Source organism: Cyclopterus lumpus, chromosome 14 (assembly GCF_009769545.1).
Source record: "Cyclopterus lumpus isolate fCycLum1 chromosome 14, fCycLum1.pri, whole genome shotgun sequence".
Taxonomy (NCBI): domain Eukaryota; kingdom Metazoa; phylum Chordata; class Actinopteri; order Perciformes; family Cyclopteridae; genus Cyclopterus; species Cyclopterus lumpus.
The window spans coordinates 13,993,820-14,011,867 of NC_046979.1; the positions used below are offsets into that span (position 1 = coordinate 13,993,820).

Here is an 18,048-nt window from a genome sequence, read left to right on the forward strand (position 1 = left end):
GATTACTTGACATTTCACTTGAAGCTATTTGAAGCAAGTTTATATACACAAACGATTAAACGATTATCATTGACTTTCCCTGTTATTCGTCTCCTCTCCCCTCCCAGCGCCACCTCTCACCAGAGGAGTTCCACAGAGTCTTTGGTATGTCCATGTCCGCCTTTGATCATCTTGCTCAGTGGAAGAAGAATGAACTGAAGAAACAGGTCCGACTCTTTTGAGAAAAGGAAGCCACCAGAACCTCTAACTTCTAGCAGAAGCCGAACTGTCGGCCTTCTGATACCAACTGGCCATAATGGTAACAAAACTGCAATGAGAGGGAAATGAACTGGAAGCAGATCATTAAGACTTTGAGAGGCAGCGGATGAGCCACTTTGGAGACATAAACAGACTGTAACAGACATAAAGTTAAAGTGTGGGAGCAGTTGTTCTGCTTTTCACTCTCTTCCCAGCAGATGGCAGCGTGTTAAGAGGAGCACCAGGGTGGAAGTCTGATACATGATCAGGGGGTCCATAAGCTGAAGTATTTCTTACCATACTGAGGGTCTGCCACGCTGCGCCACACCGGACACCGTTTAGGAAGAGAATAGGCTGGAAGACAGCCTGACACATTAATGTGCAAATAATGAAACCCAAAGGTTTTCTTCTTTTTTGATACTGGCATGTGTTTATTTTGATGTCAGTATTTCTGAAGCCATACGAGTGTTTAAAGTTCTTGTTCATGACATCAGCAGACTGTACAGTTCACTAATTGTAGGGTTTAATGTGAATGAACTATGTCATAGAATTCAGGTTTTAGTACTATACGCGTTAAAATATGACATCTGTGTTTAGCTTTTTTTATTCAAAGCAATGAACGGTTTTGTCAATTAATACTTGCAGCTGTGCAGGATTTTCCACTGATGAATATTTAGACCCTCTGAATACAGAGAACAAACAATGCTCAAGTGAAGGAAGGAAAGGAAGAGGTGAAGGAAAGAAGGATTGAGCACCAAGTAACAACGGAAGGAATGTGTGAGGAGATAAACGAAGAAAGATGGAAAAAAGAAGTTATGACAAAGGGAGTTTAAGAAAGAGTTAATGGGTCTCACAAAAGTCAAATGTTAAAATATTTTGGTAAACGTGTGTGTGTGTGTCTATAGGTCTTCAACAATTCAATATAGCACACAAATAAATGTGTTTCCTTCTAACTTATTTTTCATTTATTTATTGGAGTAACATTTATAATTTGCAAACCTGTATCTGTAACTACAACTTCTGAATAAAGGATTCAAGCATCACTATTTCATTATTTATTGCCTTCATTATTTTTTGACGATCCCTGAACGTACATGAGGATGGTTTGTTTTTGGCTTTTTATTTTTGGTTTAGGTACCGTTGGGTCAGTGGTTTCTTGAAAAGATTCAAGTGGTTCTCCTAAGAATATCTAGAAATGTTTGACTTCATTGTAATTTGATTCAGAATTGTGTTACCTTTTTGGCCTTGGATTCCACAAAACAAAGCACCGTCTCATTGTAACACCTTATAAACAATTGTCTCCTATTTAATTTATAGAGGCCAAATGATTCACTTGAAAATGGCAAACATTGAAGAAATTATATATTTTGGTATTACTTATACATTAATCTCATTTTATAGAGGCTACTGTTGGGTAGTTTAATCTATAAAAGTGCATCACATTTTATAAAGTCACGTTTTGTATTCTGAATCATAATCTAAGAAAGAATATGCCAAAAATATGTATTTCTGAATTCTGGTGAAGACTTATAAATACTCTTGTAAAGTAAAAAAAAAATACTGGAAAACATTGTGGATAATTGCATCTCCTCAAATGTGACTAACGTTGCTTCAATATCAGACTTTTAGAGTCATGTTTATGAAATGTGTGGTGAACCAAAAGACTGCAACCCAATGTTTAGTAGGGTTACTGGGACTAGCACTAGGACCCAGGGGAGCTTTGGCCGATGACCCAGCGGCTACCGACTCAAACTCTAAACTGCAGCCGCCACTCTGACTCACTTGGCCGCACGGAGGCTGACGGATCTCCGCGGTGGCGACCACGTCTCGCACGGTAACAACCGTAACTTTTGAATGAAAATACTAAGGGATTATTACCGGAAATAAGCACACCGAGTTTACAAGCGACATGGACTCCAAACGCCAAAGTGGTGAGTCAGTCTCTCTTTTAATATCACACGTTAATCGCGACAAAGAATCACAGTAACTTAGCAAAGAAGCCCCACAGTTAACTAACTAGCTTAAACGTAAAGCCATGAATGTACATTGAAGTAGCACACTTCTTGGGAGATAACGCTAAATGTTTTACAACCGCGCGACACAATTAAAAACATGATAGATACACTTTAATAACAATTAGCCTACAATGGGTGTCACTTAAACTCATCACAAGAACAACTGTGTAGGCTAACACGTTTGAAAACAACTGAGGATAAAAAGGTTTTATTTTATTTACGTCCTAATCGCATTAGTCAGTATATCTGAGCGAACCGCCTCGCGCCCTGCTTCCGTCTGACCGCTGGAGTAACGGGCGAGTGTGTGCGTGCGCGCGCGTGTGTGTGTATCACGGCGTGAATGGAGGAGGCGTGTCCTCCTCGCTCAGGTAGTGTGACGCAATCCGATGCCAACGGAGAAGTGCCCTGTTGGAAGCAGCGCTGCTGGAAGTGAAGCTGCAGCAGCTGAATGGCTGCTCTGTTTTTAAAGGAAGCTGCATTATGTGACACCAGCTGATGAAGCGGTGGCCTTGATTTGGAAATCTGGGAAACGAGGCTCACGAGTGATTGTCTGAAGGGGAAACAATGACCATTCTGCACACAAATCAATCAGTAAGAGGAAAAGCATGCTTTAACGTCATGTTGCCCCCAGGTAATTGACTCAATAGGCACAATATTTAGGCAAGGAGTGAACTTACACAAACATTGAAACGGATCAACTAAATAGATTGATAAATTGACGTAAAACTAGTTTTACAAACGTAATTCAGTCTAACCTATGACAAGATTTAAAGCCTCAAATCTCCTTACATTTGAAATAACAGCATTGGGGTCAGATCTTTGGACTTATTATAAGTCGCTTTGGATAAAAGCGTCAGCTAAATGCCATGTAATGTAATGTAATGTAATCTTATACAGCTGGTTAATCGTGATGATCATGTGATGACTGTGATAATAATAGGAGTTATGCCACCGTGGGTGCAGCATCCACTCACTATCAATGTAACCGTAGTCACATCAGACATTTCTCTTACTAGTAAGAGAAGCAATAACTAATAATGAATGATTCCTGTGTCCCTGTAAGTTGTGACAGTAAGCCAGCATGTCCAGTGACCTCCAACACCAGTAGCCTGAGGCCATCATTAATCAGCCAGCGTTGCATCTATTGTTCACACCCACGTTTTTTTCCTCCAAACAGAAGCTTTGTGGCCACTTTGAGCAGCTGTGCACTGTAGAAGAAAAGTACTCTCGCTGTGTGGTACAGCTGGAACGATTGACAACGGTGTTCTGAGCCAATATTGCAGCTGCTGCAACAAATGGGAGAAGTAGAAGTTGTAAAATGTCTTTCGACGATGCAGCATTAACACTACGGGAGTAACTATCTGTGTTAACTGACTGACGAGCCTTGACCTCGACCATGGTTCCTTTACATTTCCTTTTCCCTCTTCCTTCTCACCAAGTGATCCTCCGCCCACGCCTTTGTTTCCACTCAATTTAGTTTTAAGTCGGTGTGCAGCAGAGCTCACACCGACTTAAAATTAAAGTGGATCTACTACTTTAAAATGTTCTGCGACAGAGATATCCAAAGCAGCAGGTCTGTCCATGTTGGTGTTGAGTAGGTGGAAACATAATACTCTTCTACCTAACAGGAAAAAGTCCTTCATGTTTTGTTCAGCTGACGGATAGATTTTTACCACTACCATATCACTCCCAGGAAGTACTGGGACCATTGAATAAATAGTGTGTTGGTGTGTGTCTCTGTTTATGTTTGTGTGCATCTAACTCTTGTCCAGAAAGCAAATCTAAGGCTTTTTCACAAATGTTGAACTATTCCTTTAAACTTTCTAGCTGGGTTTTTTTTTTTTTCAGTGGTTTCGACGCAAACAGAGCCATCACATGACATGAAACCACTTGATGTCATGCGAGTATCAAAAACAATGTGTTGATTAGTGGGCTCTAGAGGTGCTGGTATAAGCAGATATTATTGCCTTTTGGACAGAGCCAGACTAGCGATTTCCAGTCTTTATGCTAAGCTAAGCTAACCATCCTCTGGTTGCCAGCTTCATATTCATGGTATTCATCTTCTCATCTAAGTCTCTGGAAGAAGACCCCTTCTTCAGAACGTCTTTTCTTTCAGTTGGTGAAATGGGGATTCTTTTTCACACCAGCACGCATCAACATCTACTTTGTTGGGCTTATGAGGTCTGGTGATTTCATAGTCAATGCCCTAACCTGGTGAAACCACAGCACAACAGTCTGGGTTTTGAATTAGACTCATGCTGTGCTACAGTGTCTGCGCCAGTGTCATGCTCCTCTGTATCCTGTGTTGCCTCACCATTTACTATCGGAGGAAAGTGATAAGATACTGAAAGAATGTAAAAAAGAGAGAAATCCGCAACTATTTCCCCCCAGCTGTTTCTTTTTAAAGATCTTACCAGTTTGGTTTCCGCGCGGGGGGGTGTGGGGGGGGGGAGGGTGAAAGTGTCAGACTGAACGCTAACCAGTGCAGTGACACCATCGATTGTGGTCACGAAAATATGAATTACAGGATGCTGAATCTCTGAAGAAGACTTTTGTCCGCTGGCTGGGGACGGCAAGACTTGAACTCTGACCTCCGTATGAAGAGAATCGGTGTCTGGAGAAGGGATGGATGAAGGCAGACTAGGGAAAGGAGTTAAAAAGAAAGGATCAGAGAGGGAGGGAGAGAAATTAAGGAGTGGAAGGGAGAATGTGGGATCTGGAGGGACCTCAGCCTCGAGGAGAGTCGGGAGGCAGGAAGAGGGAGGCTGCTGTAGTGCAAAACAGCAGCTTCATACGTGTTGGATGCATTAAAACGGATGTCACATCAGTAAAACTTGAATGTTCCTGTTCCAGATAATCCTTTTTGTGTCAGGCAATATGATTATAAATCAGTTATCAACATTATTTAAAGCAATCTTTGTTTTATTCCTTGTCCTGGAGGGAAATAAAATAAACATACGGGATTGTTCGGATGGGAGAGGCAAGTCAGGGAGGAGGTTAATCTTGGATTGGTGTGATTGATGGGTTATATTTGGAATGGATGGGAGTAACAGCTTCAGGTTAGGAGGAGAAAAGTATCTTTGTTTCGGTCTCCCTGCCCTTCATAAGCATTATGTGGTGAGATAAACAGCAGCAGCAGTAAGTAGTAGCCGTTGTTTTGTTCTGAGCTGCAACCAAACACGCTAAATCAGTTCAAATGAGAGTCTTATGGCCCAGGTCTCATGACTGACCGTCCTCGGGAGGCCTGTCTGCGGTCGCACACAACGACATGTGGGTTCAACACACAAACATCATTTCCAACAGTTTTGTGACTGTATCTTTGCTCTGTGTAAGACTATATCTCTGTGTAGAGAGGCACATTAATAGTGCTCCCAGTAAGTTAAGTGAATGTCCATTTGCAAATTCAAAGAGGAAATATGTACCGTGTGTGCGTGTGTGTGTGTGTGTGTGGGTGGAATGGGGTTACAAAGATCCCTCTGTGGGTGAGACCGACCACAAGCCTCCAGAGCAGCTGATTCTCAGCCTCTGAACCCTCCGGTCCCCCCGAGAGAATGAGAGAGAGAGAGACAGACTTGGAGGAAAGAGAGAGAGAGAGAGAGACGCAATTGAATGGTCAGCCTTAGATGTAAAGCCAGACTTCGAGGAACAGAAAATAGACCAAAGGCCCATTCAGAAACTCCACAAGTCCACGGCTACATCAGGCTTTGTTTACTCTGAGATTAAGGACATTGAATCTTGTGTTTTTTCAGCCTGTGTTGCATCATTTCCTATCGATAAGTGAAGTACAATAGATTAATAGAGAAAAATCTTCAACTGCTTCTTCAATAGATATTACATGGGGAGAGGGACTCGCAGTAGGATGGAGGAGAGAGTTAAGATCAAGAAGGAGTGGAGAGATGGAAAACCACAGCTGTTGGCTGAGAAATACTACTCACACACACACACAGCTGCTTGAGATATATCCTTTAACCCTGATGCAGCTGTGTTGCACCACGCCCCTCTTAGACTGTGTGTGTGTGTGTGTGTGTTCCTGTTTTGTTTTTTTGTTGGAGTTTCTGACATTGTATTGTTTGCTCTGGTCTTACATAGCATTGTGGTCATCTAATTTTAGCCCTTGTGGAGACAATCAAGTTTATCAGAGTTTGGGGGGTGACGAAGGAGACTGTGAGAGAGTCTCTCTCTCTCTCTCTCTCTCTCTCTCTCTCTCTCTCTCTCTCTCTCTCGCTCCTCACTGTGAGAGAAGAGAGTCTATTTTGATCTTATTTTATCTCAACCCCTGTCAACAGTTTTATTTTTATTTCATTCTTACATCCATATTTACCTGCTGCAGCTTTTTGAAATCTTTTTTTCACATTCATTTTAACGTCTGTCTCGTTGTCACTGAGGAAGTTTTAGAACATTAGAACATTCTTCCCGATAAAATGAAATAAAATATAATGCTCTCAGCGGTTATTCAGACTGTAAAAATTAGTTTTATTGTTTATTCCTAGAGAATATTTATAAAGGAGGTACATTACTTGTGCTGACGTGTCCTTGAACTTCCACTCAACCTTGTTTGTGTTTTTGGTAAAGCAATATTGTTGATTTTACAATTTTATTGCCAAAAATGACAAAGATTTCCCCCAAATATCTTTCTTGGCAGTGTCGAAAAAACCACTTAAAGAGCATCATGGCCAACTTTCCACTAAACCCAAACTGAAATAAAATATTTTTAGGGTTAGCAGCTCTTTATATCCAGTCCATCTATTCAATGGCAGGAATAATACTTCATCTTATCAATAGTGGCAAATATCCAGTATTTAATGAAAGCTCAGCCTCTTACTCTACGAGAACCGGAGCTGTCTGTTTAAAACTTCAACTAATGTTCTTCATGTCAAACGTCTGCCTCTCAGACATCTCTTATGAATGAACAATCAACTGAATGAACTAACAGGCAGTTTAGTAACTATATCCTATTCTATCTCAAGTGGAAATACAGATTTTATTATTTCCTTTGGCTCCATTTCCTTTAGGGAAGGAAGCTTCCTGCCCCATCCTCCCCAGCTCCTTTACTCTCTGACTCCCCCACCTCCTCCATCCAGGCAGGATGTGTGAGAGTGTGTCAGAGTTTTTGAAACAATGTCAAGGTCAACAAAACACACAGGATGTCAACATTGAACATGAAAACAATGATTTTTCAAAGAAGGCTTAAAATATCCAAACTGCAAGCGAACAGACTTTCTAATAGAGAATGAGAGGCGATGTGATAAAGAGCTCCTCCGGTCAGCTGTTGCAACAGGCGGTAAGATGGGTGCCAAACTGACTTCATGCCCCTGGTGAACTGCCAGTGTTGATCACACTTGTCTGTGTGGCCTTGCATGCGTGTGTTACATTTATAGTTGATGCACTTGTTGTAATGGCATAAGAATGTTAGCCATGTTAATCTTAAATAATAACCTATTATTTATTAGGCCTCTGCTCGAAAATTGCATACCCAAATTAAAGAGGGTGTATCTCTGCAACCACAAGGTCTATTTGAATAACGTTTGTTATAATAACAATAATAATTGTGAGGTTTTGTTCAGATATGTAAGTATCAGTCTATATGTTAATGGTTATTATTAAAGGTTTCAGGTTTGTCTTTTTAGGAAGAAAAATATTTAGGGCAGGCATACTCAGATGGGGACGGTATATTCTAATAAGCCTACATGTGACATAAGAAGGGAGCCAAATCTGAATGGCTTGTTGAATCATATCTCAGCAGCCCACGAAAACACTGCCTGGGTTGGAAAACAGTTTGTGGGTTGGTAGGCACTCCAGACACCCAAAAGTATGTGCACAAACACTCAAAAATGTGTTTTCATTATATGCGTGTGGGCCTTTTTTTCCAAAGCATCATTTATTGTGACTCTGCACCATACTAATATGTTCTTTTGTGGCTTTCAGTTGTGATGGAGCGACTTGTGAACGAGCTCGGCTCTCTGCTGAAGATGCTGGACCACGAGACGGTCAGTCCTGCCACAGCTGACAAAATGGCCTCCATACGTAACATCCTGGACTCGATGCAGCTGTCAGGTACGGAATTAAGTCTCAGATGGACGGGACCATGTGCATAACCTCTGGTTTTGTTTTTATTTCATTGAGACTGAATTGAGTTTTCTTTCATCGGTGAGTAAGCACTCATATTCTTGACCCTCGCAGCCAAAGCATGTTTGCATCGAGAAGTTTGTTCGAGGTCACACTATCAGTGTTAATTCACACGAGGACGGAGCATTTCTTTCTTCCTCGTGATTTTTAATGGGGCAACTTTTTGTCATGAGCCAGCCATACTGCAACTGAGCAACATTGCATTAGTACAGTATTTGTATTGCTTTAAGAAACATGCACATGGACATTGATTCTCAGTGAAGTCTTGTTTATCTGGGGGATGAACAGAAGGACATCGGAGGGGGTAAAAGGATTGTGGTAAGAGGATAAGGAAATATAGAGGATAATGAGAGGTCAAGGAAAGGAGAAACGCAAAACACCCTGATAGTAACACATTCTCACAATAGTTCGAATGGACTCGGACTGCCCTGCCCAGACTCACTCTTTACAGCCAAATATTTGAAGGATTTATTTTGTATTCCATTTGTTCCAAAACGCCTGGGATGTTTCGCTGAGCACTCACTTGTCTCTGTCCCCTCTGGTAATCCTGACCCTTCTGACCCGATCACACAATCCTAACCAGAGCTTTCACACTATTTCCAACCCCAAATGTATCTTTTCCACAGTCAATGGATCAGACGTCTACATGAACAGCTGTCTCTATGGCAATGGCACCAGTTTTGTAGAGTCGCTGTTTGAGGATTTTGGTGAGTAGACCAGTCAAACCAGTTCAGTGTTATAAAGTCTTGTAAAGAAATAAGCATAAGTGTATATTTTCAATCATACCATGACATGATTATATATAGTAAAATGTCTTATATATTATCTTTATGATAAAATGAATCCTCTGCTGTTCCATTAGACTGTGATCTGCACATGCTCAGTGCATCTCCAGTGGAGCAGAACGAGCAGAAAGAAGAAGAAGAAGAAGAAGAAGAAGAGGAGAAGACTCATCTCAATAAATCTGTAAGTCGTCCACACAATATGTAACCATCAGTCCATTTGCCTCTGTTGGCCTCACAACTAAAACTTTGGTTGAACTTTCACCTCAGACACCGACTGACACGCCCCCTCCTCAGCCAACCACCACCCCCCTCCCTGATGACTACTATGAAGAGGCTGTTCCTCTGGATCCTGGATCCGCCCCCCAGTACTTTACCACCAACATGACCAGTTCTGTACACAAAAACTCCAAAACAAAAATAGAAACCGAATTATCAGAAGTTCCTCTTTCATCTCATCTCCACTCTTCCGCTCCTCTCCTGCAGCTTCCAGGAACTCTGTGGAGGATGCCTACTATGAAGACGCAGACGATAACTATCCCATCACCAGGATTAATGGGCGGCCCAAAAACTCCTGTGGGTCTACCCGCTTTTGTGCTTACCCATGTTGCAATTTAAATTCACAAATATAAACAGAGGCATGTTATGTTGACGAAGAAGATAGAATACATGGATGAACAGAACCAGAATTATCTTTGTAAATTAATCGGATATGTTATTTTTGGTGCCCAGACAATGACTCTGACGCTCTGAGCAGCTCATACGAGTCTTATGAAGAAGAAGAGGAAGAGGAGGCCAAAGGACGAGAACAATCTCAGGGATGGACAGCCGAGGAGAGTCCCGATGGCCCCGTGAAAGACTGCCACATCTGTGCCTTCCTCCTGCGAAAGAAACGCTTTGGACAATGGGCTAAACAGTTAGTCGTTGTGAGAGACAATAAACTGCAGGTAAATGGAGCTGTGTGTGTGTGTGTGTGTGTGTGTGTGCGTGTGTGTGTCTGTGTACACACATCAAAGTATTGATCTTTCATTACGGTTCCCCACTATCTCTCTTCATAGTGCTATAAGAGCATCAAAGAGAGCACTCCCTACACAGAGCTCCCGCTGAATCTGTGCAACGTCATATACGTCCCAAAGGAAGGCCGAAAAAAGAGACATGAATTGCGCTTCTCATTGCCTGGAGGCGAAGTTCTGGTCCTGGCTGTTCAGAGTAAAGAGCAGGCCCAGCGGTGGCTCAAGGTACCTTTGTTCACTACACCAGAGAGTCTGGGAGGACAAGGGGCAATATGGCTGTGGGGAGAACTTACGTTTTCTTTTTCTGAAACCAGGTGGTGCAAGATGTTGGAAGCCAATGTAACAACACTGAAGGATCCACCTCTCCCATTATACAGAGGAAGTTGGAGCTTGACAAGGTGTGTGCATGTGTCGTTGTGTGTGTTAGCTACAGTCTGAGCTTTGTGTTTTTGCCAGATTAAACAGTCACAGATGTCATACATTCTCTGTCCAAGGGAGGTTCTCGCTGTTCAGCAAAACAGTTGCCTCTCGCATTTCTTTTTTTCCTTCACTTTACTGTAATATGCGGCGTATGTCATTCTGAATCTATACTCTAGTTTTTACATTTCAATGTGTGTCGCTGACATCAGCTCTTTCAGCCCACGCATGACACGACTGTTCCTTTGGCTCCTAGTTATAGTGAGTGAGGTGACATTATTGTGGTTGCTGAGCTGGGAAGCCTTCAAAGAGCCTCTTGCCCTCCACAAAGCTTTGGCACAGAGCGGCAGAGCCAACAAGCAGAATGATTGGTGACATGGCAGTTACACCCCTAAAAATACATAAAGTCAATAAGAAACTTAACTTACTTGTAACCTTTGTTGACATTATTGCTCAGTCAACGGAAAGATGCATTTGTTAAAACAGTGTTGATATATGATGTTAATATGTAAAAATAAATAATGAAGGTTTCCACCTTTTCTTCGCCAGGTGCTGCAGTGTGAACGGCAGGCATCAGATTCAGACAGCGGGCCAACAGCAGAAAACCAGTCCGCTGCACTGGGACCAGGACGGGACATCAGTGACTCACTGAGTAGGTTTACAAGCAATTCTTCAGTAACCGTCTAAACTGTCTGTTTTAATGGTTGTTTTCATTGAATGCTGAAGGATTAGATAATTAGCATCAAGAAATTCAAACAATAGATTTGTGTTGTGATTGTCTGCGATATGTCTGTTACAATTATACATTAGGCAATATTTACTTCAATTAAGATGAATATTTAAAAGTTCTTTGTAAAGACAGTTTTTGCCAACTTTAACCCAAACAGTCACCTCCCAGTATGACATAGCTGGCCAGTAAATGATGGGCGGGGTTAGCTACCCCAAACCACATTTCAGTGGATGCATTTACAGCACAGAGTTCTAGATTAGTCATCAAAAACATTCTATTGTTTAGTGAAACAAGAGCAATAATTAAAAGAAATGAGGGTTATTATGTTCATTGTTTTGTTGAAACCAATTTAAATAGGTATTTTTTCAACTTATTTGTTCTCTAACCCCAAACTTTAACCTTAACCTATACCTAAAGCCACGACTTAGCCCTCAAATGCTCCTCGTTAAAGTTACAGGCACAGTGCACATTATTAGACATATCTGCAAATGTGCCAGTTAGAATTTTCAACTATAGTCCCTGGGATGTATAACAAAGCGCATTTCATTCAAACACATGAAGCAAAGCCCACTTCATGTTAGTCGAGTAAACGACTTGATTCAAGTGTGTCACTGTGTTGGCAGACTGGTGCATGTGTGAGCTGCTCTTATTGAAAAAGCTCTCCTGGGTATTATCCCCTCAAGCCACAGATCTAGTGTATCTATCATCGATCATCAGTTATTTTCTGATTTATAAAAGCATTTGGGAGGGAGGAGCAAAGCCAAGCAGAAGTGTCTGTAAATTAGAGGCAGTGAAGACTAAAATGTCCCTGCTTCCCAAAAGTGTCAATAATACACAAATACAAAAGCACACATATACATCCTTTTTAAGAGTCTGATCTAAAGCACATACACTATTTCTGTTGATCTATCCACAATATCAGGAAGGGTAAACCAGGGGATCTAAGAGGGTCAAACAGTCATATTGTTTCAGTGTTGTTACAACCTGTTTACTGACTGAGCGGCTCTGAACATAAAGAGACTAGAGAGAGAGAGGGAGAGACAGGAAGTGAGGCGCGAACAGATATGACATCCTTCCTGTCCTGTCTTCCTGCGATTGTCTCCCACTGACGTCATAGGAATAGGGTGGAGAGAACGCTGCAGCACCTGGTACATGTAGTATGAGCACGCCATCACACTCTCGGCATATATTGAATATATAAAAAGAATACAATATATTATGGTTGAATTCTGAATGGACAATGAATCCTGACTTCACAAGAATGTTTGCTCTTTTCATTACATGTCTTTGTTTTAATGTACTTGATCAAATGTTTATTGTTTTGCCTCCGCCCCGCTGACAGCCTTGGCCGGAGGTATTATGTGTTCAGGTTCTCTGTCCATCAGTCCGGTCCGTTCTCGAGGAACGCCACAAACGTCCACTTGACATTGAACTGATTAGAACTCGGTGGTCAAAGGTCACTGTGACCTCACAAAATACATTATTGACCATAACTCAACAATTCATATGATAATTAGAACAAATTTCCCACAAGTCTCTGATAAGATAAAATGAAAGTGATGACCTTTTGGATAGACATGTAAACTGCAACGGATCCATACAGCTGCATGGTGGTACTTCTAGTTTGGATTAGTGCGTATCAGTAACACTGCGAATGTAACACAAACACAGCTAGATACTACATTATGGATGTACATCTTGTAAGATTCACCTCCCAAAATCTGTTTATCGAGTGCTCCTCGACACGATGACCACAGGGTCAGCCCCAGCACAGTCTGACCAGGGTATGTTTGATTTTAGACAGGGGGAAGCGCGGAGCGTTCTCAGAGCTGACGGGGTCAATGAGCAGAGCAGCTGGGAAGAAGATCAACCGGATCATCACTTTCTCCAAACGGAAACCTCCGTTACCAGGAGAGCCTCCCTCGTCTTCTGGTCACCATGACAACCCACGCTGTGGTGAGGACACATTGATCAAGATTGGTTGATTGACTGGCTGGTTGGTCAGTTTGTGGATTGCTTATTTAAGCAACTGATTGATGAATGAAGTATTGGCAGTTTGACATTAGATTAGTTTGTCATCGCTTTCACATTCCTCCTCTCTCCGGCCGCAGGCTTCCTCAGTGTGTGTCTGAGCGGCTCTTGGAAGGAGCGTTGGTGTGTTGTGCGAGGAGGAAGCTTGTACCTCCACAAGGACCCTGGGGACCGGCGGCCACCACTCATCGTGGTACCGCTCAAAGGTGCAGAGGTGGCGACAGGTGGCCTCGGCCCCAAACACCCCTTTTCCTTCTGCATCCTGCAGGCTGGCAGCGAACTGGCATCTTTAGAGGTAGTCTATGGTGGTCTCCAAAGATCGGTTTTAACCGGCAGAGAAGATTTAATTGGATGACACACCTCCATTTTTTCGAGAAACCAAGTAGCTTTGTTTGTGTGTCCATCAGGCCAGCTGCTCAGAGGATCTCGGCCGCTGGCTGGGTGTGTTGTTTGCAGAGACCGGCAGCACCACTCTCCCTGAAGAGCTGCATTACGACTACATCGACGTGGATACGCTCACTGACATCCGGCACGCTGCGAGAAACTCCTTCCTGTGAGTCACTTCCTACAGAATATGTTTGCGTGTATTTAACTCGAGTTTTCTGTCTCTGAATGTTGGCTTTTATCCTGAAATACATCTGTCTCTGTGTTTTTCCTCTCAGGTGGGCCACGACCACGGCTACTTCCTCCAGCAGTGCTTCGACAGACTTCAGAACATATGATGAGGTCTATGAAAGTGTCGCGGTGAGGACACATCATGTGACGCAGTGATAAAATATAATACCATTAAACATGGTGATGCTGTAAAGCTTCTCAAGTCTTCATCTGCCACTCGATTGTTCTGCTAATGCACATGTTTGATCTGTTTTGAATTAAACATGATTCAATTACCCATATAAATCCCCCCTCGTGGCTTTGGCTCGTTAGATTTAGTTTTAAAAAAGACACTTGGGCTCTAGAAATGTAGATTTTGAAAATGTACTTGTTTTTCCTCCAGGAAGGGGATGTTGAGAGCACAGCTGGACAGGTGAGACGTCATGCCTCCTTCTCCAGCAGGGACTCTGAAAAAACTGAACAACAGGCAGCCATCAAGAGACACGCTTCAAGTGAGTCTCCTTTCGTCTCATAATTAATTAGACGGGCTAAGATTGCTGATAGAACATGTGGGTGAAAATTGTTCTCCTGATCACGATTGTGGTGATGAGTAAAAGTTTGTCAAAGCAGACAGTTAGATGGCTCAATTAAAGGTGTTATTATCAATAAACGGCACCAGCAATACTCTGTCTATTTATATTCTGTTAGATGTAAATCAGTATCAGTATGGACGGTATGGCAAGACGCGTGCCGAGGAGGACGCCAGGCGGTACATGGCTCAGAAAGAAGAACTGGAGAAGCAAAAGGAAGAGCTCCGACATGCACTGATTTCCCTTCGCAGGGAGAAGAAGGAGGTGAAGGAGGAGATGAGCGTTACAGGTCAGAGACAAATCCTACACACAGCACTGTTTAGACTTCAGCTTTGTAGCAGGACTAACGTGTGTGTGTGCGTGTGCGTGTGCGTGCGGGTGTGTGTGCAGGTCATGGTGTGGAACAGCGGTTAGCCAAGCTGGATACGCTGTGTAAACAGAAAGAGGAGGAGAGGGTGGAACTCGAGCTCAGACTGACAGAGGTCAAAGAAAACCTGAAGAAATCATTGGCTAGAGGAGCCCTGGGTCCTCCCACTGACACCAAGATCTACGTCAAGGTAGGCAACTACAGCAAAGACGCTCTCCTGTATCTTTTATGATCAGACACATAATGTAGACATACAATTACTGTAAATCCTAAATGAGTGAAATCTGACATTTGCGTTTGTGTGTTTTGGTGTGTGTGTGTGTGTGTGTGTGTGTGTGTGTGTGTGTGTGTGTGTGTGTGTGTGTGTGTGCAGGCACAGGGCAGTAAGGTGGAGAAGGTTTACAATGAGAGTGTGCCTATCAACTCAGCAACTGAGCTTCGTAAACGCTCACCGGCTCTTTACGCCTCCTCCAAGGGGAACGTTATGAAGAAGGCAAAGGTAAGTGTGCGTGTGCGTGTGCGTGTGCGTGTGCGTGTGCGTGTGCGTGCGTGTTAGATGAGGAGAGCTAGAAATGTTTTCCTCACTTTTTGCTGTTTCCAGGAGTGGGAGTCAAAGAAGGGGACCTAGACTGAACATAAACGGATCTACAGATGGATTAATGGAGAAGCTGAGCTGTGAGGGGAGGATGTGTTGAAAGAAGAAACGTAACTGGCAAGAGGAAAGAGATGAGGAAGAAGAAGCGGAGGTGAAAGAGGAAGAGGACAGACTGACACAATCTTCCCTCCTCTTACCTTTCAAGAACAAGAGGAACCTAAGCAAGTAGAGGCAGCACGGTGATGTCTCAACCACTGTAAATATGACAGACTTCACTGATGTTCCAGTACAGTATTAATGTGCATCACCATGAACCGTATAGTTTGCATGTGTGTTTACATTTGCACAGGGCTGCAGAACGTAAACATGTGATTATTTCATAGAAATGCATCACAAAGGGAGAGTGTGGTTCATGAACACTGAGTTCAGTTACAGGCAAGACGTCCACAGATTTTATTCCTTTTAACAGGATACTTGTCAATGTAAAATTAAAAACTAGAGTAAAGAAATTATTATTATTATTATTATAAAGTTATCTTTATTAATAAGTGAAGTATCCCACATTTTGCAAGGTGTATTTAAACCATAAGGAAAGCATATCGAGTATGACACTGTTCCTGAAACAAATGAGTAAATGTTTATTACTGCAATGTGAAACGATTGTTTTTTAACCATTATATGTGTAATCTCTTTGCCTTTTGCACTTTATCTTGTTGTATTTTATGATTACACAAATGTCTTGGACATTAGCCTTCGCGCCCCACTTCGAAATCCTGGAAATAAATGCTTTCCGTGATCATCACAGCGACATGAGCGAACACACATGTTGGAGTAAATGATAACTTTATCAAGACATGTTGTCTACTGGACTGTTTCTTTGTGTTCCTTTGTTTCAGCCTGGTTCCTCCCATGAGAAGAATCTCAACTCTGAACTATAGGCGCCACCTAGTGGTGAAATCAAATGTAAGCACTTGTTTACTTTGGCTGTTTGTGGGCTATTCAACAAATCAATCAATCTGTATTTATTGACAATGATACATTAGAAAACTTGTATAGGTCTATTTTTCTTATGTGTTTATACGGGTTCATCATCGTCATCCACAATCCGTGGCAGCCCTGTAGTTATTTTTGTAGCTCCCAACTTCCTTTCCTGGCGTTGCATTGTGGGAGTAAACACACTTTAAACTAAATGTTTTTACGATCCAGTTTGACGGCAAAAAATAGTGTTGTTGTTTTTTGTGGTTATGTAATAATACTATATGTCATAGTAATAGTGCTGCTGGGGGGAAATGCGTCAAAACGCCGAATGAAGTAGGTTTTCTTTTTAGTAAACTTTGAATGTTAGTATTTTTTTGTATACATTACCAGTTTGAAAACAAACCTGGTTAGGCCTCCTGAAATATCAAAAGGGAGACAATTCTGCTGCATCGATACTCAATACAAATAAAAGGGACAGTTCACCAAAGAAAACTAAATAAACAAGTCTCACTTTTCCATTGTGGTACATTGGCACATTCATTTAAACCACGTCTTTAGAAAAGCCATAACAATGGAGGTGAAAGGAATCTCATTTATGTTGCAAAAAATTAAATAACTAAATATATTGTAAGAAATCGGTAGAATCATGTCTCCATTACTCTGATAGCCAACTCGTCAACACGTTTTCAAAGAACCTATTTCTTTACAAAACAACGTAAATCCATTCAACTCCATTGTAGTGAAGCGGTGGCAGAAATCTGAGAATATCAATATCACAAAACTCAAACTATCTGTATACTACTGAAGTATGATGAAATATTTCTGTAAATTAGGTGATCTGACACAGTTTTGTAAAGCACATACAGTTGATTACATTTTTCATATTGATGAATACTCAAAGCATTTCAACATGGCACCAACACAAGAGCAGATGGTGGGAGGGATAAACTAAATAAGACAAGACTATAACGTTTTTTTAAAAAAGTGTTTATTTAGTGCATTTATAGTTTGTCCAAAGCAGAAACCAAAATATGAAGTTAATCTGTGCTCCCATTGGTCCTGGTGGTTCTGGTTCTGGTCCAACCCCATTGGTCCATTCAATGTTGTGGTGCAATACTGGTCCAGTCGTGTTCCAACACCCTCCCATTGGTTCACTAGTGTTCTGGTATGACACTATTGGCTCACTAGTGCTCCCGTTAGGTCAGGAACACGTAAGACCAGAAATAAAAACGGACCTTCGGCATGCTGCTACTGAGCAGAGGTCCACAAGCTTCCATGCAACAATAACGAACAGCAAGGGACAACAACAACAAAACAGAAAGATAAACAGCATTGCTTGTAAGAAGAAAGCATGGAAGCATATACAGTAAACCTTATTTTTACCTGCTAAAGCCCTCAGGAGGTTTGTCTGATATACGACAGATCTTAAAAAGGTTAAATCCCCCCGACACACACCTCCTCCCCCCGGATACATGCTTGTGCACAAACACTCGCTTGCCCACACACACACACACACACACACACACACACACACACGCACACACAGGCGCACCTGCATGCAAACAAATGATGA

General features: G+C 42.1%; 2 protein-coding genes across 2 annotated transcripts in view; both read left to right on the top strand.

Moving 5' to 3' along the window:
- LOC117742668 (actin-binding LIM protein 3-like) overlaps positions 1–786 on the top strand; it is a 37,874-nt gene extending 37,088 nt beyond the window's left edge. The window contains exon 23 of the mRNA XM_034550235.1: positions 108–786. Coding sequence (XP_034406126.1) covers positions 108–221 — 114 coding nt within the window. The 3' untranslated portion in view covers positions 222–786. The remainder of the gene's footprint in view (positions 1–107) is intronic.
- Positions 787–1,995: 1,209 nt separating this feature from the next.
- LOC117742528 (actin filament-associated protein 1-like 1) lies at positions 1,996–16,352 on the top strand. Its single transcript, XM_034549987.1, has 19 exons — positions 1,996–2,168; positions 8,178–8,306; positions 9,005–9,085; positions 9,241–9,344; positions 9,431–9,551; positions 9,647–9,736; positions 9,893–10,107; positions 10,219–10,398; positions 10,488–10,571; positions 11,140–11,242; positions 13,121–13,276; positions 13,432–13,646; positions 13,759–13,904; positions 14,014–14,095; positions 14,349–14,457; positions 14,654–14,824; positions 14,926–15,092; positions 15,276–15,401; positions 15,504–16,352. Exons 1-19 carry the CDS (start codon positions 2,147–2,149, stop codon positions 15,528–15,530), a joined length of 2,328 nt encoding a protein of 775 aa, XP_034405878.1. The 5' UTR covers positions 1,996–2,146; the 3' UTR covers positions 15,531–16,352.
- Positions 16,353–18,048: the final 1,696 nt, after the last annotated feature.